Source organism: Oncorhynchus mykiss, chromosome 26, assembly GCF_057628025.1.
Source record: "Oncorhynchus mykiss isolate SJ-2025 chromosome 26, ASM5762802v1, whole genome shotgun sequence".
Taxonomy (NCBI): Eukaryota; Metazoa; Chordata; class Actinopteri; order Salmoniformes; family Salmonidae; genus Oncorhynchus; species Oncorhynchus mykiss.
Window position 1 is genome coordinate 33,205,042 of NC_143047.1, and position 26,654 is coordinate 33,231,695.

Genomic DNA, 26,654 nt, shown 5'->3' on the forward strand with positions numbered 1-26,654 from the left:
GCGTCAACAGACATTCCTGTGGGCAAGTTTGATGTGGTGGTCACAGACCGCACCTGTCCACCATTGGTTCTGAAGAGTGTGACATCACAGGAAGTACCCATGGTGTCGCCCGAGTGGCTAATCCACAGTCTAATCTGTGGGGAGCGCCTGGGATACCATAGCAACCCCCAATATCGTCATGACTACACATCCCCACCCTCATCCTAATCCAAGCCTCCCTTCGCGCACATACAGGTTTATTGTAGGTAGATGATGCCCTTATCCTCAGATCTGGAATCAGTTTCCCAACTCGCAATCATTATGAGGGGTGATATCTGACCCTGTGTCAGTGCTTAGGAGCAACTTGTACCTACATACACACCGTCAACCACGTTAAATGTATTGTGTCAGTTCTATTGCATGCTACTGTATATAGTTTTAACCTGTCTGTTTTTATGGAATAATAAACTGACTTTCATTTTAATTATGGTTTATTTGTCTGTTTCTTCATGAAAAGGCACACACATTAATGATACAGTATTTACAATTTATACAAGCTCTGTTACTTACCCTATTGTATCTGATTGAAACAGCCTGTTCTCAAATCGGTTTGTGCTGTATAGCCAACTCATACAGAGCAAACCGATCTGGGACCAGGCTAGAGGAACCATACAGAATAATCATTGACACAATGGGGTTATGCAACAACATACTGATTTTCAAGTCCTTCCATCCGACTTGAAGATAAATGGTCTGGAACGCTTGTTACTGAAGACCTCATCTGAAAATCATCCTCCATTTTCTCTCCCAATCAGAAACTGCAAAGGAAGGCAAAATACAGGTATCAGTGTTGAGGGGTGTGCAGGGTTAAGTTCCCCCTAGACGCTGATCTTGGGTCAGTTTAGCATTTCCCCCACCAGAGCCGAGCAGCACTACGCAAGTTGCGTAGGGCCCCGCCTCCCCTCGTGTCAAAGCGGGTGTCAATGTTTACAACTTCGATGAGAGGAAGAAGTGGAACTATCCTTCTGGTCACGAAAGGAGAAAACACCATGAGAGTGAATTGCGGGATCAGCAATCGGGTAAACTTGTGTGCTCTCCAAATAACAGTAACGTTGATGTACTAGCTTGCAGTGCATCTCTCTAGTCTGTCTTGCTAACCTTGCTGGGCAGTGCATCTCCTGGTCTGTCTGTTGCTTGCCAGACAAATGAGAGAGTGAAATGCAAAGGAAAACAGTGTTTATAAACTGCAGCTCAGAAAAGATGTGCACGAAATTAAACTCACGCTTTCCAGCAGCAACCTCTGTAAAAGCCAGTCCAGACAATATATGGGTGTGATGGCACTCCTCATAGGCACACAATTTTAAAACAAGACAATGATTATCTAGTCTCTCAGTCAAGGTTTAGTTACAACTCTGGACTATTGATGTATATATTGAATTTAAAAGTTGATATACTGGGCAATATGGATGCACATCTCTCAGTAATAATAACCAAGTATTCAGCCAAGCCATAGTATAAATAGTATTTTCTATTTGAAAATGTATAAAAGGAAATCTGGGGAAGCCAGTTTGAATGAGCCTGATGCAGATGATAAAATGAATACTATTCATCTATAATTTACAGGTGCTATGCTTAAGTTTGTCAGTAGTGGAGATGCTGGATCATCAGTCAGTACAAGCACAGACTCCGTTGATCCACATCCAGCCTCAGCCAGAACTAGACCCTGTACAGCCGTCTTCAGCAAATACAAACACAGACCCAGTACTGCCGTCTTCAGCAAATACAAACACAGACCCAGTACTGCCGTCTTCAGCAAATACAAACACAGACCCAGTACTGTCGTCTTCAGCAAATACAAACACAGACCCAGTACAGCCGTCTTCAGCAAATACAAACACAGACCCAGTACTGCCGTCTTCAGCAAATACAAACACAGACCCAGTACTGCCGTCTTCAGCAAATACAAACACAGACCCAGTACTGCCGTCTTCAGCAAGTACTAACACAGACCCAATACAGCCGTCGTCGACAAGCACTAACACAGACCCAGGTGAAGTACAGGCAGCCTCAGCCAGTACTAGCACAACCAGAGGTGTACAGCCAGCATCAGATACAAGCAGCTCAGACCATAATAGAACAGTTGATGCTCCACCAAATAACCCAGCAGATTGGCCCCCAGACTTTATGAGGACTGAGTTGGTGCGCTGAGGTCCATTCAAACTAGGACTAGATTTTTCTTAACCTAAAGACAAGTCTAGAAGAGGTTTCCATCAGGCTTATTACAGAGACAGCTGTCAAATGGGGAAAGATGACCAGGAGCTGGCTAAATGGGGAAAAGATTACCAGGAGCTGGCTAATTGGGGAAAAGATTACCAGGAGCTGGCTAAATGGGGAAAAGATTACCAGGAGCTGGCTAAATAGGGAAAAGATTACCAGGAGCTGGCTAAATGGGGAAAAGATTACCAGGAGCTGGCTAAATGGGGAAAAGATTACCAGGAGCTGGCTAAATGGGGAAAAGATTACCAGGAGCTGGCTAAATGGGGAAAAGATTACCAGGAGCTGGCTAAATGGGGAAAAGATTACCAGGAGCTGGCTAAATGGAGAAAAGATTTACCAGGAGCTGGCTAAATGGAGAAAAGATTACCAGGAGCTGGCTAAATGGAGAAAAGATTTACCAGGAGCTGGCTAAATAGGGAAAAGATTACCAGGAGCTGGCTAAATGGGGAAAAGATTACCAGGAGCTGGCTAAATGGAGAAAAGATTTACCAGGAGCTGGCTAAATGGGGAAAAGATTACCAGGAGCTGGCTTTCATAACCAAAAACACTGCATTGTTTTAGCTGTAAATTCTTTTTAACTAAAGACTACAAAATAATAAAGGAAGGCGTGAATGACTGGTCAAATATCAACGCCATTCTGAAACACCGTGAGGATAGTCCTGAACACAAACAATATGATTAAGTGGAGAGAACTTGATCTGCGCCTAAGTCGGGGACAGACTCTTGACCAGATACAAATGACAATTTTGGAGGCTGAAAGAAAGAGATGGCGAGATGTCTTTACACGTTTAATAAGTATCACCCAGTCTCTGGCTGAAAGAAACCTAGCATTCTGTGGTTCATCAGACAAACTCTTCCAACCAGAATGGAAACTTCCTAAAAGGAGGTTGAATTACTGGCAAAATTTGACCCCGTTATGGAAAATCATCTCAGCAAAATTAAAGATGGAGAGACACATGTTCATTACCTTGGGAAGCGCACACAGAATGAGCTGATACAGATTGTGAGTGACAAGATTCTAGAAGCAATGATGACTCAAAGTACTTCTCCATTATCTTGAACCTGACATTAGTCACCAGGAGCAAATGTCCATTATTCTGAGAAGCGTGGCTTTAAGGGAAAGCCAGAGATCAAGGTGCACTTCCTTGGCTTTGTGAATGTTGAGGTTACAACAGGCTTGAATCTGTGCACTGTCATCTTAGATAAGCTGAACGAGCTGAAGATTCCATTTGAAGATTGCAGAGGGCAAGCTTATGATAATGGGACCAACATGAAGGGCAAGCACCAAGGAGTAAAGCAATCATGCAATCAGGTATCAGGCTTCACAAGATGGGAGAGTAGGCTCCAAAGTCTTCATGCAATCAGGTATCAGGCTTCACAAGATGGGAGAGTAGGCTCCAAAGTGTTCATGCAATCAGGTATCAGGCTTCACAAGATGGGAGAGTAGGCTCCAAAGTGTTCATGCAATCAGGTATCAGGCTTCACAAGATGGGAGAGTAGGCTCCAAAGTCTTCATGCAATCAGGTATCAGGCTTCACAAGATGGGAGAGTAGGCTCCAAAGTCTTCATGCAATCAGGTATCAGGCTTCACAAGATGGGAGAGTAGGCTCCAAAGTCTTCATGCAATCAGGTATCAGGCTTCACAAGATGGGAGAGTAGGCTCCAAAGTCTTCATGCAATCAGGTATCAGGCTTCACAAGATGGGAGAGTAGGCTCCAAAGTCTTCATGCAATCAGGTATCAGGCTTCACAAGATGGGAGAGTAGGCTCCAAAGTCTTCATGCAATCAGGTATCAGGCTTCACAAGATGGGAGAGTAGGCTCCAAAGTCTTCATGCAATCAGGTATCAGGCTTCACAAGATGGGAGAGTAGGCTCCAAAGTCTTCATGCAATCAGGTATCAGGCTTCACAAGATGGGAGAGTAGGCTCCAAAGTCTTCATGCAATCAGGTATCAGGCTTCACAAGATGGGAGAGTAGGCTCCAAAGTCTTCATGCAATCAGGTATCAGGCTTCACAAGATGGGAGAGTAGGCTCCAAAGTCTTCATGCAATCAGGTATCAGGCTTCACAAGATGGGAGAGTAGGCTCCAAAGTCTTCATGCAATCAGGTATCAGGCTTCACAAGATGGGAGAGTAGGCTCCAAAGTGTTCATGCAATCAGGTATCAGGCTTCACAAGATGGGAGAGTAGGCTCCAAAGTCTTCATGCAATCAGGTATCAGGCTTCACAAGATGGGAGAGTAGGCTCCAAAGTCTTCATGCAATCAGGTATCAGGCTTCACAAGATGGGAGAGTAGGCTCCAAAGTCTTCATGCAATCAGGTATCAGACTTCTGAGGTTCGGGAGGCATTACTGGAAGCCAGACAGACAATCAACGATCCTATGGCCAAAGTGGAGGCACAAGCACTTGCAGAGGAAGTTGGGTCCTACCGCTTCTTGATTTGCTGTGTCGTATGGTGTGAGATACTGACAATAACAAACAAAGTGAACAAGCTCCTCCAATCCGCCTCAATGCAGTTGAATATTGCCGTGAATTTAATCTCAAATGCAAAGGCCTCCCTCACTTCACACCGGGAAACTGGATTCTCTGAGGCCCAGACAACAACATTTGTGAAGAAATTCATGTGGGGGCTTTTCTGAAAGAGAAGAGACAGAAACAGCAAGAGATATTTCAGCTACGAGGCTCCTGATGAACCAGTGACTGACGCACTGAAAAACCTTGAAGTCAACTACTTCAACATTGTGATCGACTCTGCTGTGACATCCACGGATGAGAGATTTGAAACACTCAACCAGGTGAAAACCAAATATGGAGTATTGCTGAACTTCAGTACTGCCTCTCAGATGTCCAGTGAATCTTAAGGCTCAGTGCATGGAAGTTAAACTCTCTAACCTTCAGAGATGTCTGTGACATCAGTGGAATGGATCTGGCACATGAGATTCAGAATGTACCTGATCTGCCATCAGATGACTGCCTTTCCTTTCTCTGTGAGAACAACCTGGAGGAGCTCTATCCTAACCTCTGGACGGCCCTAAGTACTGCAGTCACTCTACCAGTAACAGTAGAATCGGCAGAGAGGAGCTTTTCAAAATAAAAGCTCATCGAAAGCTACCTGAGGTCTTCCATGTCTCAGGAAGGTTTGGGTGGTCTGGCCATCATGACGTGGGGAAACACATGTCCTTTGATGACTTTGCATCAAGAATGAGCAGAAGAGGAATATTTTGATGGTAAGATTTGAATTCAAATGTTTGGACACTTAGTAACATTGTCAGATTGTATGGCAGAAGTGCATGTGTGTAAATGACTGCTTACATAACTATGTGACATACTTTCTCCATGTCTTCCAGACAGTCCAGATAGACTGGTGTCCATGCTGATGCTGAAAATGCCCAGGCTGTAGAGGGAACCTAAGTTAATCACACAGCTGTATAGGTTTTATTTGACTATTTTAAGACATATAGCTGCAGCCAGAGCCTATAGGCTTATGTTTACATTGTATAGACAAAGCTACATGTGAGGACTGGACTAATTACCAGGCAGCAGAGCCAAAGGTCACTGTTATATTGGATTATTTTCTACAATTTCTTATTTATGTTAATATTCAATTATCATAAGATTCTATAGAACATATATTAATTAAATATTGTTTGTTTATACCTCATTCTGTTCTGTATAGGTCTACTTATTCTTAGACTGACAGATGGAGCAAACTGTTTTAAAGGAGGGAGGATTGTAGTGGGAGCACTGGGGTGTCAGGTGTGGCAATGGCAAATGGTTTACAGGTCAGGTAGGAGGGGCCCTTAGCAGAATTTTGCTTAGGGCCCCAGGGAGGACAGGACCGGCCGGCTCTGTTCCCCACGATTGGTTAGGATTGGTAGAGGGGGAGGTGATCGCATCATGTCAGGTCCCTCCCTACCTGCCCAGGGTGTAGTGTAGTGTCTTGTCAGGTCAATACCTGCCCAGGGTGTAGTGTAGTGTCTTGTCAGGTCAATACCTGCCCAGGGTGTAGTGTAGTGTCATGTCAGGTCAATACCTGCCCAGGGTGTAGTGTAGTGTCTTGTCAGGTCAATACCTGCCCAGGGTGTAGTGTCATGTCTGGTCCCTACCTGCCCAGGGTGTAGTGTAGTGTCATGTCTGGTCCCTACCTGCCCAGGGTGTAGTGTCATGTCTGGTCCCTACCTGCCCAGGGTGTAGTGTAGTGTCATGTCTGGTCCCTACCTGCCCAGGGTGCAGTGTAGTGTCATGTCTGGTCCCTACCTGCCCAGGGTGTAGTGTAGTGTCATGTCTGGTCCCTCCTGCCCAGGGTGTAGTGTAGTGTCATGTCTGGTCCCTACCTGCCCAGGGTGTAGTGTAGTGTCATGTCTGGTCCCTCCCTGCCCAGGGTGTAGTGTAGTGTCATGTCAGGTCAATACCTGCCCAGGGTGCAGTGTAGTGTCATGTCTGGTCCCTACCTGCCCAGGGTGCAGTGTAGTGTCATGTCTGGTCCCTACCTGCCCAGGGTGTAGTGTAGTGTCATGTCTGGTCCCTACCTGCCCAGGGTGTAGTGTAGTGTCATGTCTGGTCCCTCCCTGCCCAGGGTGTAGTGTAGTGTCATGTCAGGTCAATACCTGCCCAGGGTGCAGTGTAGTGTCATGTCTGGTCCTTACCTGCCCAGGGTGCAGTGTAGTGTCATGTCTGGTCCCTACCTGCCCAGGGTGTACTGTAGTGTCATGTCTGGTCCCTACCTGCCCAGGGTGTAGTGTAGTGTCATGTCAGGTCAATACCTGCCCAGGGTGCAGTGTAGTGTCATGTCTGGTCCTTACCTGCCCAGGGTGTAGTGTAGTGTCATGTCAGGTCAATACCTGCCCAGGGTGCAGTGGTGTCATGTCTGGTCCCTCCCTGCCCAGGGTGTAGTGTAGTGTCATGTCAGGTCAATACCTGCCCAGGGTGTTGTGTAGTGTCATGTCAGGTCAATACCTGCCCAGGGTGTAGTGTAGTGTCATGTCAGGTCAATACCTGCCCAGGGTGTTGTGTAGTGTCATGTCAGGTCAATACCTGCCCAGGGTGCAGTGTAGTGTCATGTCTGGTCCCTACCTGCCCAGGGTGCAGTGTAGTGTCATGTCAGGTCAATACCTGCCCAGGGTGCAGTGGTGTCATGTCTGGTCCCTCCCTGCCCAGGGTGTAGTGTAGTGTCATGTCAGGTCAATACCTGCCCAGGGTGTAGTGTAGTGTCATGTCAGGTCAATACCTGCCCAGGGTGCAGTGTAGTGTCATGTCTGGTCCCTACCTGCCCAGGGTGCAGTGTAGTGTCATGTCTGGTCCCTACCTGCCCAGGGTGTAGTGTAGTGTCATGTCTGGTCCCTACCTGCCCAGGGTGTAGTGTAGTGTCATGTCAGGTCCCTACCTGCCCAGGGTACCTCCTGACTGGGTGTAGTACTTGTTGTAGTCCAGCCTGAGCAGCAGCTGAGCCAGGTCAGAGTTGATCTGGTGGTTTCTGACACCTGACAGGATCTTGAAGAGCAGGAAGGACTGACGACTGAAACCCTGAAATTACAGATGAAGTACTTCATTGTTTGCATTGGCCATTTAGCACCAAAGACTACAAGCAATTACTATAATATAGTAATATAGGCGTGACAATGGGTTAAAGGTTATTGTTAGCAGTTCTAGCAGACAGCCTTACCTTGACCAAGATGTCCAGTTGGGCTGTTCCTCTCTCATCCAGCGGAGCCACGTTCTGGCTGACCAATGAGCAGAAGTTGTGACACAGCTCCAGGATCTCATTCAGACAGTGGAACACCTGGGATAGGAGAGAAGACATTAGACAAAATTCAAAAATGAATGGGAAACCATAGCTAAGTGGTCATTCAAGGCTGAATCCTAATTTGATAGTGTTGTTATGCATGATTAGCACTCAACACGCAATAACACGTTCAAGGTTGTCTTCATTTCAGTCGCGTTGTGCCATTGGGTCAAGTAAGTGGTTACCTGGTCAGGTAAGTGGTTACCTTGTCAGGAACCATATCAAAGTGACATGGCAATCTGATCATCTGCATAACGTGACTGCAATAAAGAAGACGTTGAAGTGGCCTTAAATTACTGCCACATTGTATTCACATCAAATGCTAATAAATTGAGACGCTAACTGGCTTGAGCAGGATGAAGGACTGTGCTAGCAGGTTGCTAAGGAAGTGGTCGTGGGCCAGCCGGATGCTCTCAAAGTCTCTGGTGGAGTTGATCTGCTGCAGCAGCTGAGAGAACTGAGACTCCAGCACGTCCACCTGAGAGAGGAGGGAGGAGAGAGGATGAGAGAGGAGCAGCACAGCCATGTTAGAAATATGGCACCAACAACAAGGTCATTCATAGCCTGGTCATAGGAATAGATGTGTTGTCTTGCCAACTCCTATGACCAACTTTGAGCTGGCTATACAGATATGGGACCAGTTTTGAAAGAGGGTCCGAGCAGCAAAAACAAATGTGCATTGTAGTTGTAGAACAAAGAAAGGAATGCTTGTTTGCATTAATATGGCCATGGTAAACTGAGTGTGGTGCATTGAGCCTCTCAAATTTCCTCCCAAAGCTGAATATGAACAGGTAAAAAAACTATACAGTCTTGTCTTTACTACTGCTCTCTATTCTTAAAAACAGACCAGATGCACTGTACAGTACTTAGTCTTTGGATGTACAGATGACACGTGGTTGTGGTTCCGTGTGGCTCAGTTGGTAGAGCATGGCACTTGGAAAGCCAGGGTTGTGGGTTCGATTCCCACGGGGGACAAGTATGAAAACGTATGCACTCACTGCTAAATGACACTTGTTATTTCCTGGAGATATAATCACCTGTAGGTAGTACTGCAGATTGTCCACCAGGAAAGCCATGTGGTTACGTAGCCTCCACTTGACAGCATCTGTCTGGTTGGATTTGAGGTGTTTCCTCTGCATCTGTAAAGCCCAGCAGTGCTGCAGCTCAGACTGCACCCGCCGCACACTCAGCAGGTAACGAAATATCACATTATACCTGGGAGACAGGACAGAGTCAGGGATATTACATTATACCAGGGAGACAGGACAGAGTCAGGGATATTACATTATACCTGGGAGTCAGGACAGAGTCAGGGATATTACATTATACCTGGGAGACAGGACAGAGTCAGGGATATTACATTATACCTGGGAGACAGGACAGAGTCAGGGATATTACATTATACCAGGGAGACAGGACAGAGTCAGGGATATTACATTATACCTGGGAGACAGGACAGAGTCAGGGATATTACATTATACCTGGGGGACAGGACAGAGTCAGGGATATTACATTATACCTGGGGGACAGGACAGAGTCAGGGATATTACATTATACCAGGGAGACAGGACAGAGTCAGGGATATTACATTATACCAGGGAGACAGGACAGAGTCAGGGATATTACATTATACCAGGGAGACAGGACAGAGTCAGGGATATTACATTATACCAGGGAGACAGGACAGAGTCAGGGATATTACATTATACCAGGGAGACAGGACAGAGTCAGGGATATTACATTATACCTGGGGGACAGGACAGAGTCAGGGATATTACATTATACCTGGGGGACAGGACAGAGTCAGGGATATTACATTATACCTGGGGGACAGGACAGAGTCAGGGATATTACATTATACCTGGGGGACAGGACACGGTCGTGAATATGCCATGACGATAGTGTCAGTTTCAGGAAGACTAGCTAAGACTGAATCGGACACAACTGATCATAAGGAAAATAAAAACAGTTATATATTATTTTTTTTAACCTTTATTTAACTAGGCAAGTCAGTTAAGAACAAATTCTTATTTACAATGACAGCCTAGAAACAGTGGGTTAACTGCCTGTTCAGGGGCAGAACAACAGATTTTTACCTTGTCAGCTCGGGGGTTTGAACTTGAAACCTTCCAGTTACTAGTCCAACGCTCTAACCACTAGGCTACCCTGCCGCCCCAAATATGATCAGAAAACTTGTGAGGAATGCAATACGAAAACATGACGGTACAAACAATGGTTATATACACTCACTGGCCAGTGTATTAGGTATACCCATCTAGTACTGGGTCAGATACCCCTTTGCCTCCAGAACAGCCCAAATTCACTTTTTTAGTTAATAACCAAATACAGACCTAAGAAACAACAACTTACAGATGCACACAATCAACGACTACATCTCCTCTGTCCAGACCCGCATGCTCACACCTCCATCCACAGTGCACTGTTGTTTACCACATGGCCTGAAACAGCACTGTTTTGTTTCTCTCAGTAGCCCCAGCTCTTTCAATATTTAAATAAGAAATCATTACGTTTTTCCAAGATGAGTTATGAGCCTGAATTCTTTGGGGAATGGATTCTACAAGCCGGAAATGTTCCACAGGGATGTTGTTCCATGCTGACATGATGGCACCATGCAGTTACTGCAGATTGGCTATGGTCTACTGTACCATTGACACCAGGCAGGATGGGTTCCATGGACTCATCCTACATCTGCCATCAACATGATGCAACAGGAACCGGGATTCGTCGGACCAGGCAATGTTTTTCCACTCCTCAATTGTCCAGTGTTGGTGATGGCCTGCCCACTGGAGCCACTCTTCCTGTTTTTACCTGTTAGGAGTGGAACCCAGTGCGGTCGTCTGCTGCAATAGCCCATCTGTGACAAAGGTTGGCGAGTTCTGCGTTCCGAGAAGCCGTACTGCAGACCACTGTTGTACTGCACCGTTATTTGCCTGTTTGTGGCCCAACTGTTAGATTGCATGATTCTTACCATTCTCCTTCAACCTCTCATCAACGAGCAGTTTTTGCCCACAGGACTGACACTGACTGGATGTTTTTTTGTTTGTCACACCATTCTCTGTAAACCCTAGACACTATTATGCGTGAAAAGCCCAGGAGGGCGGCCGTTTGTGAGATACTGGATCCGGCACGCCTGGCAGCGACGATCATACCAGTCACTTAGGTCAGTCATTTTGCCCATTCTAACGTTCAATCGAACAGTAACTGAATGCCTCAATGCCTGTCTACCTGCATTATATAGCAAGCCACAGACTCACTGTCTGTAGGGAGATCCATTTTCGTGAACGGGGTGGTGTACCTAATAAACTGGGAGTGTAATGTTTAAATATTCCATTGTCTGTTTGCACAAACATTTGCTAATGGATATCACTTCATGTTAAAGGTAGAGTCAGCAATGCACAAAGTAAAAAGCAATATTGTGTCGATTTCCACAACTACTAAGAGCATTGAAGCACGAGGCTAAAATTCTCCACTGTTACGGGTCCTGCAGCTATCACATTGGACCCTGGTCAAAAGTAGTGCACTATATAGGGAATAAGGGACCATTTGGGAGGCAGGCGTTGCCTGCTGTACAATACTCACTTCTCCAGAACGGCAGGGGTGAAGAGGATGTGCAGGGGCCACTGGACCTTGTAGGCCAAGCCCAGAGCAGCCCAGCCCGTAGGGGGCACCTCCCTGGGGGAGGACTCCTGTGGGGGAGTGGCCCCTTCCCTGGTCCCTGTGACATCTGAGAACACAATCATACCGTTAGCCACAGGATGGCTCCACACCAGAGTATGTCAGGAGAGTTGAGGCGTTTGAAATCTCACTCATGGAACGGTCTTAGTTAACCACTCTGCCGCTCAACATCCTTCCTCCTGCTCTGCTAAAAAAATATTTTTAAAACGCTCACAGGAACAAACAAATAAAAACTGCTGCTCCAAATTCACCCCATTCATTTTTTGGTTAAAAAGAATTTAACAAACACCCCATATACTTTTGTGACTATGTACCATTTGTTTTTGAAGTAGGCTGTCATAAGAAGGTTCAACATAGGCTACTAAACAAGCACCTACCTAGGTGATAGGTTGTGGCCACTGTGTTAAAAACAAGTAGCTTTTTCTCTAATTGATTGATGATCAGATACGTCAGTTGTAACTGGTTCTGTTGAACTAAAATTTTACACTTGATAGACAACTTTAGTAATGTTAAAAACTTAAGACAATTTTTTAACAATAGCCTATATAGAAACCAAAACGTCTCTGGTGCAGCTGCATGGCCACATTGGTTGTCTTGTCATCAATTATACAGCCTGTGACAGATTTCTTGGTCGACTCATATCAACATCTCTGTGCATTAGTGGTGGGGGTAGGCTGAATAAATACAACACAACAGACCTTAATAAAAGAATGGTGATGAAGGAAATGAAAAATGGTGGACAGAGCATGGCCTGAGGTTGTGACTGAACAGTACCGGAGCGCAACTGGGATTCTCTCCAACGATCCTACATTTTTTTTAAATTTTTTTTAAAAAATTCAGCCAAATAACACACTCCATTCCTCTCTCCACATACTCTGATCCACTCCATCACATTGTTCACAAGATGGCACACACTGGGTAGAAGACATAGAAGAATGACCATCCCAAATAGCACCCTATTCCCTATGAAGTGCACTACTTTGACCAGAACTTTGTGAAGAATAGTGCACTATTATGTGGATTAGGGTGCCAAGTTCAACAGCCTTCTTTTCTCGTCTGCTTTTAAAAAGATACCAGGTGACTTCCCAGTACACATCCATCAGATTGCCTTCTCTCATCTGGTGTTCCCAGGTTATAGCAGGAGAGATGAGGGAGAGATGACCAAGACAGGCATGTATAGACTGTCTTACAGTTAGCCACCAGATGGCAGCAACTGGTTACAAGAAAATATACTGGAGCACACAGCCGCCGGTCCCAATATGTTCCTTACCCCTTCCCCTTGGCCCTGACCTTTCCATGTTTACAGATCTGAATGGTATAAAAAGGTATAAGAAGTGTCATGGTGGACCTTCCGCCACATTACAGATCTGCAAACATGGAAGTTAAGTTAAGGCCATGGGGTAGTAGGGAGCAGACCTGTGTTCAAATACTATTTAGGGTATTTCAATGACTTTCAAAAGACATTTCAAAGTAAATATTTTCTTTGAAAATACAACTAGCTGAATATTGGAATGCATTTGGAAATACACTTAATGTATTGGCATGTATTACAAAATACACTGAAAATAAGTATTTCAAAAACAAATACTCATATGAACATGTACTGAGCCCAGGTCTAGTAGGGAGTGAAAAGAGAACTCTAAGCAGCTCTAGTTAAACATACAGTTAGATCTCCTAGACTCCTAGTAGAGGGTTTCTGCTCCAATGAAAAGCCACTCTGAGGAACAAACCTTTGCTCTCCTTCCCCTGGTAGTCGATGGTGAGGTGCAGGAGAGGCAGGAGGTTGTCGTCGTCCAACAACACCTTGTGGGCAGCCTGCTGAAAGGCCACATTTACGTCTGTGGAAGAAGGGATGGAGAAAACAGCCACTGTTAGATCCAAAGAATGACTGCAATACACATGAACCTGTTCATATTCTTCTGTACTGCATCCTTCCTTCCTTCCTTGGAATAACAACAATCAGAAATGACTGGGTTGGTGAAAGATATTTACTGGAACCCCTACTTTGACCTAGCCACAGTGTTAGATCAGTGATCACTTCAAGAAAGGGAGGAAGTTAGGATCCAGTTTAAACTGCATTTTTAAGTATTCCAAAAGGACCATGGTTTGTGATTGAATAAAGGGGGAATTTTCCATAAGATGAAGTAGGCCCTTAAGAGGTAGAATGCGCTATCAAGTTTAGATGTCTGTTAGAGTAAACTGATCCAGGATCTGTAAACATACCGTGTTCAGTGACAGCCGTGGGCGGGGTCTTGAGCATGTGCTGAGCGTGGTCAATGAACACCTGGTACAGCTCGCCACGGCCCAACAGGTAAAAGTCCTTTATGATCTACAGGGAAAGAGAAACGGGCGTGTTTGAGGGGTCAGCTTTAACAAGGCGAGGCACAGAATCACTCATCTTGATCACATAAGGAGTAGTTATTTGAGATGCAAGGGGATTTGTAGATACGTGATTCTCAGCAGTCCGACAGCAATGTAGTCGAGCTCAAACATGACCACTAACAATCTGAAATCAACTGTACTGTCACAGCTAGATAGTCCAAATACAAACCTTCAGTTGCCCCAGGAGATCAGATTCCTCCACCATTAATGTCCACAGGTGCTGCAAATAGAAGGATACATTCATTCACCAACTGTTGATTGGATTCACATACCGACGACTAATGTATGGAGTTATTGAGATGAATATGGCCCTAATATCAACTGAATAGAACAGGACCTTTTTGTCCAGCTGATAGTGGGAAGTTGCAGCAGACGTTACAAACACATATCTGACATTTCCTCAGATATGGTGAAGTGCGAAGCCCACCTCTGCCACGGTGCTGCGGATGCCGTCTATGAGGTTCTCAAAGTCCACTAGGCTGAAGAGGGGCTGCTGTTTGAGACGGTGCAGCTCTGTTGCAAACATGTCCTCCTGGTGCTTCAGTATAGAGCCTGGACACAAACACACACAGAGGGAGGAAAACATGATCCATCAAATCTTCCAAAATCTTTCATTCCAAGTTGAACGTGGATCTCCTGAAGTGATATTGTCGCAATATGTTACATTGAAGTAGTGCTTGGCGAGATAGTTCGTGATTTTTTTGTTGTTGAAGTTTTTAGAGAAGCGTAGCAACCAAAGCAAACCAAATAGATGCCAAAATCAGCAATAGTACTAATGGTGCTTACCTGAGTGAGGGTGAAAAGACAGAAAACGCCCCCTTTCTCCTCCCTCTACTGTTTCCCTACTGTAGCTAAATCCTTAACAAGTCAACGTGAAACGTAGCTACAGCTAATAACAAAGGTACATGTGTGGACCAGGTTCTCACCAGCTCTGGACGGGCTGTGGTTGTGGTTCTCAAACATCTGGACGGACTCCCCCACGAAGAGGATCTTCTCAGCCACGCGGATGGGGACGTAGGAGGGCAGCATCTCAGCCCGCAGAGAGAACTGCTGCAGGGACGGAGCCAGCATGTTCTCTTCCTCTATCAGCCTCTACAACAGAATACAGACAACAGCATCGTTCATTAGGGAACACAATGGAAAACATTTTCAAACAGAAAACCAAAATGAGCATGTCTTATTGGACCAGTCTGGGTACTCACTCCCTGTTTCAGTTAGTTTTTCCCTGCTTTGTGCCTTATGAACATGACCCAAATCAGCCTCCTGAAACTGACTGGAAGTACATACAGACTTTTAGATCTTATCCATCCTACAATCTTTACTCCAACAGTAGTGGTGCAAGCTTTACACTAACGCAAGCACTTCAAATCCAGGTGGACAGATAAAGTGCCAAGGTATGAAGTAGGATGAAATTACCCATAGACACTGATCTTAGGTCAGTTTTGCCTCCCCACCCGATATTTAAGTTTAGGATTTTGGGGAAGATATAAACTGAACCTGAAGCTGTGCCTAAGGAAACTTCTACCCGCCATCTCGCTAGATTCTGTAGTTCTCTCAGCTGGAAACATGGATGCAATTGACAATAGATGCTGATCTAGAATCAGTTTTTCCTCTTACCTTAGATCAGCCAGTTAAGATTTGAGGAAGATATAAGCTGATCCTGAATCTTAACATAAGAGCTCTCACCAGGTCCTGTAGTTCTTTCAGCTGTTTACCGCTGAGGCCTCCAATCCCCAGGTCCTCCTCGTCCTCCTCCTGGTTGGCGGCGGCCCCTCCAGCGCTGGGCCCCTGCTTCACATAGAACTCCTCACTCTGGTCCAGCAGCAGACCGTGCAGCATCCACGCCGCCAGCTGCTTGTACATCACCCCGTGGCACACCGCCAGGATCCTGTGTAGACAGACAGAGATAATTTATGTTGTGTTGCCCTAAGAAACACCAGCCAGGTATCAGTATAGATTCAAGTGTTTATGTGTAGGAGGGGATGACATGTGTCATGGGAATGATTTATCCAGGGGAGAAATAACTCATTTAAAAAAATACACACCCCGGGATCTTAACCCCTTCAGGTTTTGCCTGGAAATATGGCATGCATATTTCACTCTGCAGCATCAGTTTCAGGATGACACCACACATGCAGCATAGATCCAAGTAATAGCATAAACAATGCATAAAGCTTCTATATGAGGCTAACTTTACATTTGATTGAAAAAGTTGTGGCCGTAACTTACTTCTCCAGGGCCATGCGAACAGGGGGCAGACCTCCACAGCTGTGCTTGTACACCGTCTCCAGGATCTGACAGCCGTGGATCTAATTAGAACATACAGGATATGACCTCATTTCCATATTCCACACTAATTGATTCAACTGTGCCTACCCATGATGCACTCTGCTCTGAGCACTGTGACAACTTTGCGCCCCTGTACCACAGCAGCCACCATGATGAACTTTAAATTGGTAGAAAGATGGTATTGTTACAGAAAAATTCTAAACTAAGTCACATCAGAAATGTGTTGACCTTTGAGAACACAAAGTTTTTGTAGAGCGCTATGGGTGTATGAAAAGTGCTTTATGAGTGTCTTAAATCATTTCCTCCAAAGTAATTGTGTTTGTGTGATTTCTCAGTCATATCATGCCCTTATCTTCTGGGACTGTATTGTCTCATCTCCATTGTAATGCCTTCACCTTCTGGGACTGTATTGTCTCCATTGTAATGCCCTTACCTTCTGGGACTGTATTGTCTCCATTGTAATGCCCTTACCTTCTGGGACTGTATTGTCTCCATTGTAATGCCCTTACCTTCTGGGACTGTATCGTCTCCATTGTAATGCCCTTACCTTCTGGGACTGTATTGTCTCCATTGTAATGCCCTTACCTTCTGGGACTGTATTGTCTCCATTGTAATGCCCTTACCTTCTGGGACTGTATTGTCTCCATTGTAATGCCCTTACCTTCTGGGACTGTATTGTCTCCATTGTAATGCCCTTACCTTCTGGGACTGTATTGTCTCCATTGTAATGCCCTTACCTTCTGGGACTGTATCGTCTCCATTGTAATGCCCTTACCTTCTGGGACTGTCTTGTCTCCATTGTAATGCCCTAACCTTCTGGGACTGTATTGGTCTCCATTGTAATGCCCTTACCTTCTGGGACTTTATTGTCTCCACCACCACCATAACAGAGGGAAACAGCAACTGAAACTGGAGAAGAACAACATGATTACATAAAATGACTAGGGTATATTGTTAAATGAATATTTTATTTCCTAATTCCATTCATGACATATTGAAAGATACTGTGGATCTTGTGACTGTAGGTGTGGAAGTTGACATTTAAGAAGATGGAATCCGCATTAGAGGAAACAGCACCACTGTCTGGATTGGATGCTGTGGATGAAAATCCAGCACTTGGAGAAAGAGGAAATTAGGAATATATGTATAATTAGTAAACTACATGTACAGTACATGTGAGCGAAAGTAGCAGTTGAAGTATTTTTGTCCGTTAGTTTACTCCAATCAGGGGAGGGGTAGAAGGGTGGCAGCGCCACTGTACACCCCCAGCACTTTGTTATTGTTTTTGTCTTGTGGATGAAATGGAGGTGAGGTGCGTCGAGCAGTGTGGTCAAAGAAAAAACGTGCAGTACATATTGTTCTGTTTTATCGCGTGCAAAGACGTTTGAGGGGGAAAAACAGTGTTTGTAGCTTGCAGTAACTTGTTTGTTGTTGTAATATCCTAAACTCTTTCACCATTAAGGATTACCGCTTTAAAGGTCTAAAACAATTCATTCTACTTCAAATGTACAACAAGCAAATCTAAATCAGAAAAACTAGTAAAAACAGTAACTGGCATTACCTGATCCAACATATAATTCACATGAGAAATGGAGAGATGCGGGTCGCCAAGAAACTGCAATGAAGAGGACAATAGTGGGATTTATTATGAATGTGCATTGTATTAATTAGTGCTACAGTGCATTTTGTAAATGATCTTCGGTACCTCTTGTTCGAGGTCCAGGAGAGCCTGTCTATAAGGCTGTAGCATGGAGTCCAGTCCCGTGCAGAAAGCCCGCAGGTAAACCCCATTGAGTCCGGCCTGGTTTGTCTGAATGGAGTGGTGCTCCTGCAAAGTACAATCACAGCTTGTTAAGACTATAGTATTTAGCTATATCTGATTAGTATTTGCTGTAATACTAGTACATCTTAATCTAAAAAACAACAACACATGGCACTCACTCTAAAGTTGGTTTAGATTCATTGTCACCGACTCTCACAGAATTTAACCAGTTAATCAGGATTAAAAATATAAACCCATCTAAGGGGAGGTTTCCCAGACACAGATTAAGTGTAATTCTGCACTAAAAACCATTTTCAATGGAGATTCTCCATTGAGTTCGCTTTTTAGTCCAGAGAGGTATACTACGAATCAGGTTTGAGGAGTTAGCAAAGTAACTTTGTTCAACCTGGAATAACCGGTCAAGATGAAAGAGGCTCACCTTTTAGCCAGGTACATTTCTATGGCAATGAATCCTTCAGAACTAACCTGTTCTGGGGTAGGATAACTCAGGGCTTACTATATTTATCCTGAATGAAGTGTCTGATGCCACGTTAAATACAACTAGGAACACGGATAAATATGAGGTCAAATCATAACGTCAGTGATCTAAAGGTCAGAAAGTCTGACTTTTAGAAAAAGGCCCGAGTTGGAATTCCGAGTTGGATGATCATTCAAATCTATTTTTCCCCAGTCGGAGCTACATTTTTTTTACTTTCCAGTTGTTTAGAATGTACTGAAGTCGGAGATTTACGAGTTCCTAGTTGTTTTGAGCGATTAAATATGTAATTAATCAAGCGTTTATGTAAAAAAATATATATTAAGACACCCATCACATTACACATTTAGTGATGACAAGATGCATTTGAAGGTTCACCCACAGTAAAACTTTTGCATGACAAAAACATTTTTACTGATAGGATTGGGGAAAAAAGGTGCTTGTGTGCATAGATAAGCACACCAAAGCACATCAAAAACAGCATTATTAGCCTATTTCACATCATAGCCTGCTGAATTTGCAAGATAACTTATCTTTCATGTTAATTTCGGCAGAAATGAAAATGTGGCACTGACTCTCCCATTGATTGATGGTTTCAGCATTGTCTCAATGAAGAGTTTGGCGTTCGACCAGCAACATGCGACATGCCGCTGCTAGAGTTAGCGGCATGCGGACGAGCAACATCCACCGTTGTAGTACTGATGATGTATGAGCTGGAATGTGAAGCTAATTGAAGCTGGCTAGTTTTATAAAAGCCTGAGTATATCGAGCTTCAATCGTAGTTTTCCTCAAGTCTTCACCTTATTAAAAAGTAAGAGACAAGCAGGGAGAACATTGGAGACGGAACCCCAGATATCCTTCAACGGTCTCCTCGATTCCAAATCAAATCACATTTTATTGGTCACATTCACATTTTTAAGCAGATGTTATAACGAAGGAAGTGAGAAGAGGAAAATGCTTTTGGCACTCCATCTTCTGGGTATTTATCTCACCTGCTGGTGGACATGGCCTGTGTGTTGCTCTATGAACTCTGTGAAGCGAATGTAATCGGATCCCAGTTTGCAGAGGCGGTTCAGGACACTGGTCTCACTGGGATGGAGAAAGGGCAGGTCCTGGGAGACCTACAGGAGTAGCAGAGGTTCAGTTAACCCCTTACTCATAACTCCTTAACAGTGCATTCTTGAACTATGGTTCAGTTAGCTATATGTACATCGTGGAGTAAGGTTCAGTAGGATGCATGTCACACTTACTACCAGCCACTAAACAAAACTATAGTGAAGTGTACATACAGCAACAATAGAAAAAAAATAGTGATGGGTGCCAACAAAAGCAGAAAATAAAACAATTCATAAGGTTACTAGCTAGTTGCACTAGCTAGCTACTTGAGGGAAAAAAAACATTCACATAGCTAGCCAGCTTCTTGCAGCGGTGTTTGCACTTTGTAGAGCTAGCTTTGTACTGTAGTTAGGTAGGTAACGTTATCCCGATATACCTGTAAACCTGTCCGTTTGTTCCATGTGAATATAGTCCCAGGGTATCCACTTAACGCCAACAAGAGCTCGTGAATCATTTTAATTAACTTAAAATCGTATATCAGGTCAAAGTTTACATAAATTGCACTGTTGAGCCTGTCATTCAATCACAACACTGCCGATTCTGTCGCCGCCGCAACCCGATGACGTTCAATGACGAGAGTGAAGAATTATGGAAATTGTAGTCTTTCCTTTGGTTTCCACATAAGTTCATTAAACGTTTTCTTCCCTTGTACGATTGATTTAGCTACTGTAATGATCAATTTTTTCTATCTAAACCCCCCCAACATATATATAAATGATCTCGAAGTAGCTATATCTTTGATCAAAAACATGTGGTATCTGTTGTTGCGCAATCGTGTGGAAGTTGTAGTTCGACAGTCAACTTGTTTGCATCACTGGTCATGACTCATACAGCAACGGCGCTGCCTGGACAGTTTGAGGTTCGTTCTGAACTGTATGTTTGCTATCAATAAAATATATTCTGCAACTTTCTTTGATATAGTTATCCAGTAAGTCTATGTTGCTCAAATAAAGCTAACGTTGGCGTAGTGCAGCCACCAACATACGTTTGTTGTGTTTGCTAGCTAGGCTAATACCCGGCGTTTGTTTTAAAGTCTTATGCTAATTCAATGCTAGCTAACTAGCTAGCCACATTGGAGGATGGCTAGCTATGTAAAATATATTAACCCGGTTGATGTTAAGTTACTCACCGAATGATATGTCTGATGATAAATTAGCTAGTAACAACAGAGACGGTAATGTTAGATAATTGGCATTGCAACAAACCAACATTGACTTCCGTAAACAAGCGGTTTTCTGATTTGGCCCTACTAACGTTACGTGATATTTGTTATGATATCTAAATCGCCCTCTCCCCACAATCTCGAAGTTGTTTGGTAGGCAGTGAGGACAATAATCACAAAGAATAGATGCCAGCAGTGACTTTAAAAGATGTCAGAAGACGACTACTTCAGCTTCTGTAGCGTTATAATATTCCCTCTTAACAAGCCGCTGCTGACAAATTGCAGGTGAAGGACTCTGGCTATAACCATATTTCTGGTGTTATAACTATCATAGAACAGCAACAGCTTCCAGTGCCTGATAAATCTGTTGATGCCGTGCCTCTAGAAAAACATGATAGACAGAGCACAAAACACACTGGATTTACTTAGTGTGGTATATCATTTCCCATCAAATCAGCTGATTTGATTTGAGTCTTGAGTAGCCTGTTTTTGCCTCTAGTCACTGTAACACTGATATAGCCTAACACATTGTGTCTCTGCTCTGTGTTACAGTGATGGCGGAGGGGAGGAGTGGAGAGGACATTGTTTCAGAGTACCTGGACCAGAACCCCCACCTGGTCGAGTGGGTGGAGTCACTCCGAGGAGGGCATGAGACCAACAAGCAGTGGCATGCCAGACGAGAGTTTTTCCTGAGGAACATGGAGACGTTCCCCACAGTCCAGCCGGGCTTCCCCAGCCCCAGTCTGGACAGGCTGCTCTCACTGTCCATATGCTGGGCCAACCACATCTTCTTGGGCTGCAGGTATGTGTATTGTAGCCTGGTCCCAGATCTGTTTGTGCTGTCTTGTCAACTAGATCTCAAACAGGCGATGTTTGAGGAATGGATAGAGGAACTTCGTTTTTTATGGATTTCGATGTGGAGCGTTACTGTAATATAATTTTCACACTTCACACAAAATGTATGCACATACTACTGTAAGTATATCTGGATAAAAGCATCTGTTAACTAGCGTATACTACAGAGACGAGCAGAGCTGCAATGGCCTGGTTATGCATCCATGAAAACCTGCTGGAAAGGACAGTGTGAGAAGAAAATATCCGAGCCAGCACAGTATATGGTTGGGGTCTGCACTGTTGATAGTGTGAAAATAGTATTAGTTAGAGTTATAATGGGGGGTGCTGCTGGTGTTCTTCAATAGCATCTGGTTTAAAATCGTTCAACACTAGAACATATACTCTCCAGTTTGGACCAACCAGAATGAACAACTACTACAGTATTCCAAAAAAGTAAACCAATGTAAAAACAAACAAACAAAACAGGAGACAAGGGTCAACTGTCCTAAAAGGAATTTAGTCTTCTTCTGACTGTGTTGTTTTGCAGATACCCTCAACCTGTCATGGACAGGATCAAGGAAATGGCAGAGGGAGTGGTTGTCAATGATGCTCCAGTTCGAAAGACCAGAGATGAAATCTTGGGGAAAGGAAAGAGGACTGCAGGTATGATGCTGAAATCCTACTGTATATTCAGTTGTGTACATACTTCTCATAACTAGTTTTTATTACTTTTTCCCCCTTCTAATTTTTATTACTACTTGTTATTTAAGACTTTGTTTGACATTTGATCCTTGATTGATATTGTACTGCATTGTTGAAGAGAGGTAGCAAGTAAGTATTTCACTCTACTGTTTACACCTGTATCCTGTGCACTTGATCAATAAACGTTGATTTCATTTGAATTTGAAACTATTTAAAGTTTAGATTCCTTGTATAGTTTGGAGAGTCCAACTTTAAACGTTTTAATTGACGCTAATATTATAGCCCTACAAAAAAGAAATGTCCTGTCTTTGACCAATGGCCTGTCTTTGCTTCAGGGTTGTACAGTATTGTTAACTCATGGAAGTGATTCAGTACACTGAACGGCAATTACTGTGATGCTGTATATCCATTTCTGTATATTTGTGGGACAATTAAAGTGGGAAAAGTTCTGTATTTTTCCATCAAAATACTCTACATTGTTACGGTTAGATTAATCATACAGCAGTATTTTTTCTGCTGCTTTTGTTTTGGCCTTGAAGTAAACGCTGCCTATCCGACGCCTCCCTCACACCGCTGGAATCTGTCCTCTGCAGGTGAAGCCAGTGTTGCCGGGAAGAATCCCTACTCAGTTGTCTTTTATCTTGCTGATTCTCAGGGGGCGACGACGACAGCTGCGCCAAGCGGACCAAGCCTGGGAACCCCTTCAAGCAAGGCCCTCCCCCGCAGGCACCGGCCGAGCACCAGCCCTTCTTCAACCGCCTCTACAAGGCTGTGGCGTGGAAGCTGGTGTCGGCAGGGGGCTTCGGCCCCAACCTGGACCACTTTGAAATCCTGCGTGCCTGCACTGAGTCGTCCAAAGAGAGCCTGAGCTGCGTCTTTGTGCCCCTGAAGGACATCCCCGACCTGCCTGCGGCGCGCTCCCAGAAGGAGGGCCAGGTGTGCGAGCTGCGCTGCCAGACAGTCTATCTGGGCACGGGCTACGGGCGTGACGAGGCAGCCGCCAGGGCCATGGCATCCAAGGAGGCCCTCAAGGCCTTCCAGGGGCGCAAGGTGATGGTGAAGATCTGCCGGCGGCGGTTCAATGGTAGGGATGTAGAGGATCTGGTGCTACTGGATGATCAGCCCAGGAACCCGGGCTTCCCTCCCGCTATCAGCTACCCCTTCCAGCCAGAGCAGCAGGGAGACGGGCCGTCGTAGCACAGCCATGGGTCATAGAGTATCCTCCGGGGGCCTTTCCAGGGTCATGTTCAGTAGGCATCAAAATGTAGTAAAATAGGGACGTAGGAATGGGGGTTTGAAATAATTTCACAATTTGAATAGTATAATGAATTTTTGTCAGATATTCGAAATACATGTGTTATTGTTATATTTTGTTTGTTAGTTTTTTTTTTTTTTACCTGAGCACTGCTGCGGGAGGGAGAGAGGCTGGCGCTCTATTGCTGCAGCTGCAGAGGGGGCGAACAGATGGATGGAGGGAGAGAGAGACACCAAGGCAATTCAATGTTATTTATTATCCTATATAACAGTGCCTGTCTTGACTGGAGTAGCCTAGAGAAGCTAGCCAGCTATAGCTAGCTAGGCTAATTGAGGCCACATGCTGAGCTTTTCCCCCAACCCCATTCAGATAAAACAACAGCCTACCTGTTGGTTGTTATTCTTTCTCATTTCGCTAAATTTTAATTCAGTAATTTTATTCCATCTTGCATTGCATAAGTAAACTTTCATTCCACTTGTTACACATTTGGCCTCTTTTCCACGTTGATTGGCCTACATAAACAACAAGCTACACATGGCTACCGGTCTTTTTATAAAAACAACATAAAAAAGTTAGTTTTATTAAATTAATAATTTGAAATTTCTCACAAAATGTTATACTCACACAAGTATTCGAATACTAACGTCTGTTGGAATATTCGAATAACCATGCACATCCCTAACTGGGAGGAACTACCTCTCCTGGTCCAATAATACATGCTAATTTCAGTTTCTCGTTCCGAAACGTTTTGCTACTGTGTGCCCTAATGAACACGGCCCTGGTATTTAGAAGTTGTGTGGGTTTGAATGGAGCTGCTCTATGAGTCATACAGTACCACTGAATGGATGGACTCAATGCATCACCACCACTTAGTCGTTTTTACGCTTTTATTATTCTTGAGGAGCGTATACCCAGTTCTTGTTCCATAGGTCATTTGGATTCCTTCAGAGTGGGGATGGTAAGAAGTTTAGTCCCTTTTAGTATTTGTTGTGCCCGTCTGCTGCCTACAACAATGGAGAAATGTACACACTTCGTAAGGGTGTGGTTCACAAAATGTCACCACATTTTCCCTCCCTTTGCTTGGGTCTATAGTCACGCCATGCACTTTCCTTCTACGTCCTCTAGCTCAGGGCTCCGGGGTGAAGTTCCCCATAGATCTAGGATCAGCTTCCTCTCCCTCAATCCTAACCTTAGCCATTAGTCAGGAAAATGCTAAACTGCCCCAGGATCAGCCTCTAGGTGCAACGTAACCCTACACCTAGCTCAGGACTATGGTGGATAGTGCGGCTGCACTGGGTCTGACCTTCAAGCCATTTAATCAGCTATCTGATTAACAACCCGACCACTAGACGAGGGACATTTCTACCGTTTATCAATACCGTTAATAACATGCAACTAATGAATCCTGTGTGGCTCGTCATTCGAGTTTTCTATTGATGCTTCAAATCTCCCTGAGTGATCACATTACAAATGTTATGCTTTTTTTGTTTAATGAAGTTACAAAGTTAGTCATGGAATGAGAATGAGGTATACTTTTGATAATTTAACACCGGCTCTCGTATTTAAAATGCACAAGTCCTCTGACAGAATCATTATTTCAACTGTTGTTTTCTGTTCACAGTAGAATGCATTGTCACTATTATAACTCAGTGTGTTTGTCTGAATACTAACGGAGGCATCTTGTTTAGTTGTTCTGCATGATGTAGATCTTGTTGATGATGGAACTTTGACATTCATTTAAAACCACTGTGTTCTATTTTGTGTGAGGAAAGCTGTTGAGAAAATGTCAGTTTTTGTTATGTTTCTGAATTGATTCAGTAATTCTAAAGGAGATGATTGGCGTTAAGCCAGGTTCATAGAATTGTATGACATGTTTGATAGTGCTTGAGTCTTTACATTCAAAAATCATCAATGGAAGATCGCTGCTGTAATGTTTTGCTTTTCAAAGCTGAATGATATGAAATGGGTTGCATTGATGTGTAAATGGCCACAATATTTAGTGACATTTTACATTTCTATGAGCGGTCCCTGTTTCTATATTTTTGTTAATAAAAATAATTTAAGAATGTTTGTCGTCCAATGATTGTCTCTTATCCACACTGACATGAAGAGGGTGAAACACATTTATCAAAGACAAGAACATAGATTAAGTCCCAATTATGGTAAGGTTAGGTTGCCATCAAGTCTTTGGGGTTTGAATTTTGATAGTTGTAGCCTTATTGATAATTGACTGATAGATTATTTCAATTCATCCATACAGGTTTTGGAGAGGTGCAGGGGCCTGCCACACTGGGCGCCCGGGGAGCTGTTGTAGGGGATAAAGTGCCTTGCTCAAGGGCACAAGGGTTGCTGGATCGTCTCCCTAACCGCTAGGCTACCTGTCGCCCATGTAGTATGTCTCAAGCATAATGACTCAGGGTAATGAAAACACATGCTAGGATATATTTAAGCAATACGGCACGAGAGGGTATTGTATATGGCCAATATACCATGGCTAAGGGCTGATCTTAGGCACGACGCATCGCCTGGATACAGCCCTTAGCCATGGAATATTGGTCATATACCACAAACACCCGTGCTGCCTTATTGCTATTATAAACTGGTTACCAACATAGTTAGAGCAGTAAAAATAAATGTTTTGTCATACCTGTGGTATACTGTCTGATATTCCACGGGTGTCAGCCAATCAGCATTCAGGGCTCGAAACAACCCAGTTCATAATAATCAGATAATGTTCTTGCCATCCGCTTTTTCTCATTACAGTCCTTAGAGTCTGCTACTGATTTACAAGTAATTGTGCCTAGTCACTCTCCCTGGCATCTTCATTACGTTCTTCTCTCAATAGCCGTAATAATAATGTAATAGATGCACCCATCAACATGCATTTTGAGTCACCCTTGGTCAGCTTCTTGTTCCCGCTTAA

At 44.1% G+C, this 26,654-nt stretch overlaps 3 protein-coding genes across 20 annotated transcripts in view; 2 read left to right on the forward strand and 1 right to left on the reverse strand.

The window, feature by feature from the left end:
- LOC100136262 (TP53-binding protein 1) overlaps positions 1–463 on the forward strand; it is a 55,214-nt gene extending 54,751 nt beyond the window's left edge. For all 18 annotated transcript variants that reach the window (XM_090222771.1, XM_090222764.1, XM_090222775.1 and 15 more), the window contains one exon: positions 11–463. In XM_090222771.1, coding sequence (XP_090078897.1) covers positions 11–207 — 197 coding nt within the window. In that variant the 3' untranslated portion in view covers positions 208–463. The remainder of the gene's footprint in view (positions 1–10) is intronic.
- On the reverse strand, positions 453–20,534 carry LOC118944459 (gamma-tubulin complex component 4). Its single transcript, XM_036963913.2, has 18 exons — positions 20,155–20,534; positions 19,655–19,783; positions 18,110–18,232; positions 17,966–18,019; positions 17,257–17,313; positions 16,345–16,424; positions 15,802–16,003; positions 15,042–15,207; positions 14,543–14,667; positions 14,285–14,335; positions 13,957–14,062; positions 13,464–13,571; positions 11,638–11,782; positions 9,075–9,252; positions 8,381–8,515; positions 7,918–8,034; positions 7,639–7,778; positions 453–797 (listed from the first exon to the last, which is right to left on the reverse strand). The coding sequence occupies exons 1-18, from the start codon at positions 20,230–20,232 to the stop codon at positions 791–793; spliced, it is 2,001 nt and encodes a 666-aa protein (XP_036819808.2). The 5' UTR covers positions 20,233–20,534; the 3' UTR covers positions 453–790.
- On the forward strand, positions 20,300–25,797 carry LOC118936602 (protein CDKN2AIP homolog A). The gene is made up of 4 exons (XM_036963915.2): positions 20,300–20,637; positions 21,493–21,742; positions 22,322–22,437; positions 23,132–25,797. The coding sequence occupies exons 2-4, from the start codon at positions 21,495–21,497 to the stop codon at positions 23,671–23,673; spliced, it is 906 nt and encodes a 301-aa protein (XP_036819810.1). The 5' UTR covers positions 20,300–20,637; positions 21,493–21,494; the 3' UTR covers positions 23,674–25,797.
- Positions 25,798–26,654: the final 857 nt, after the last annotated feature.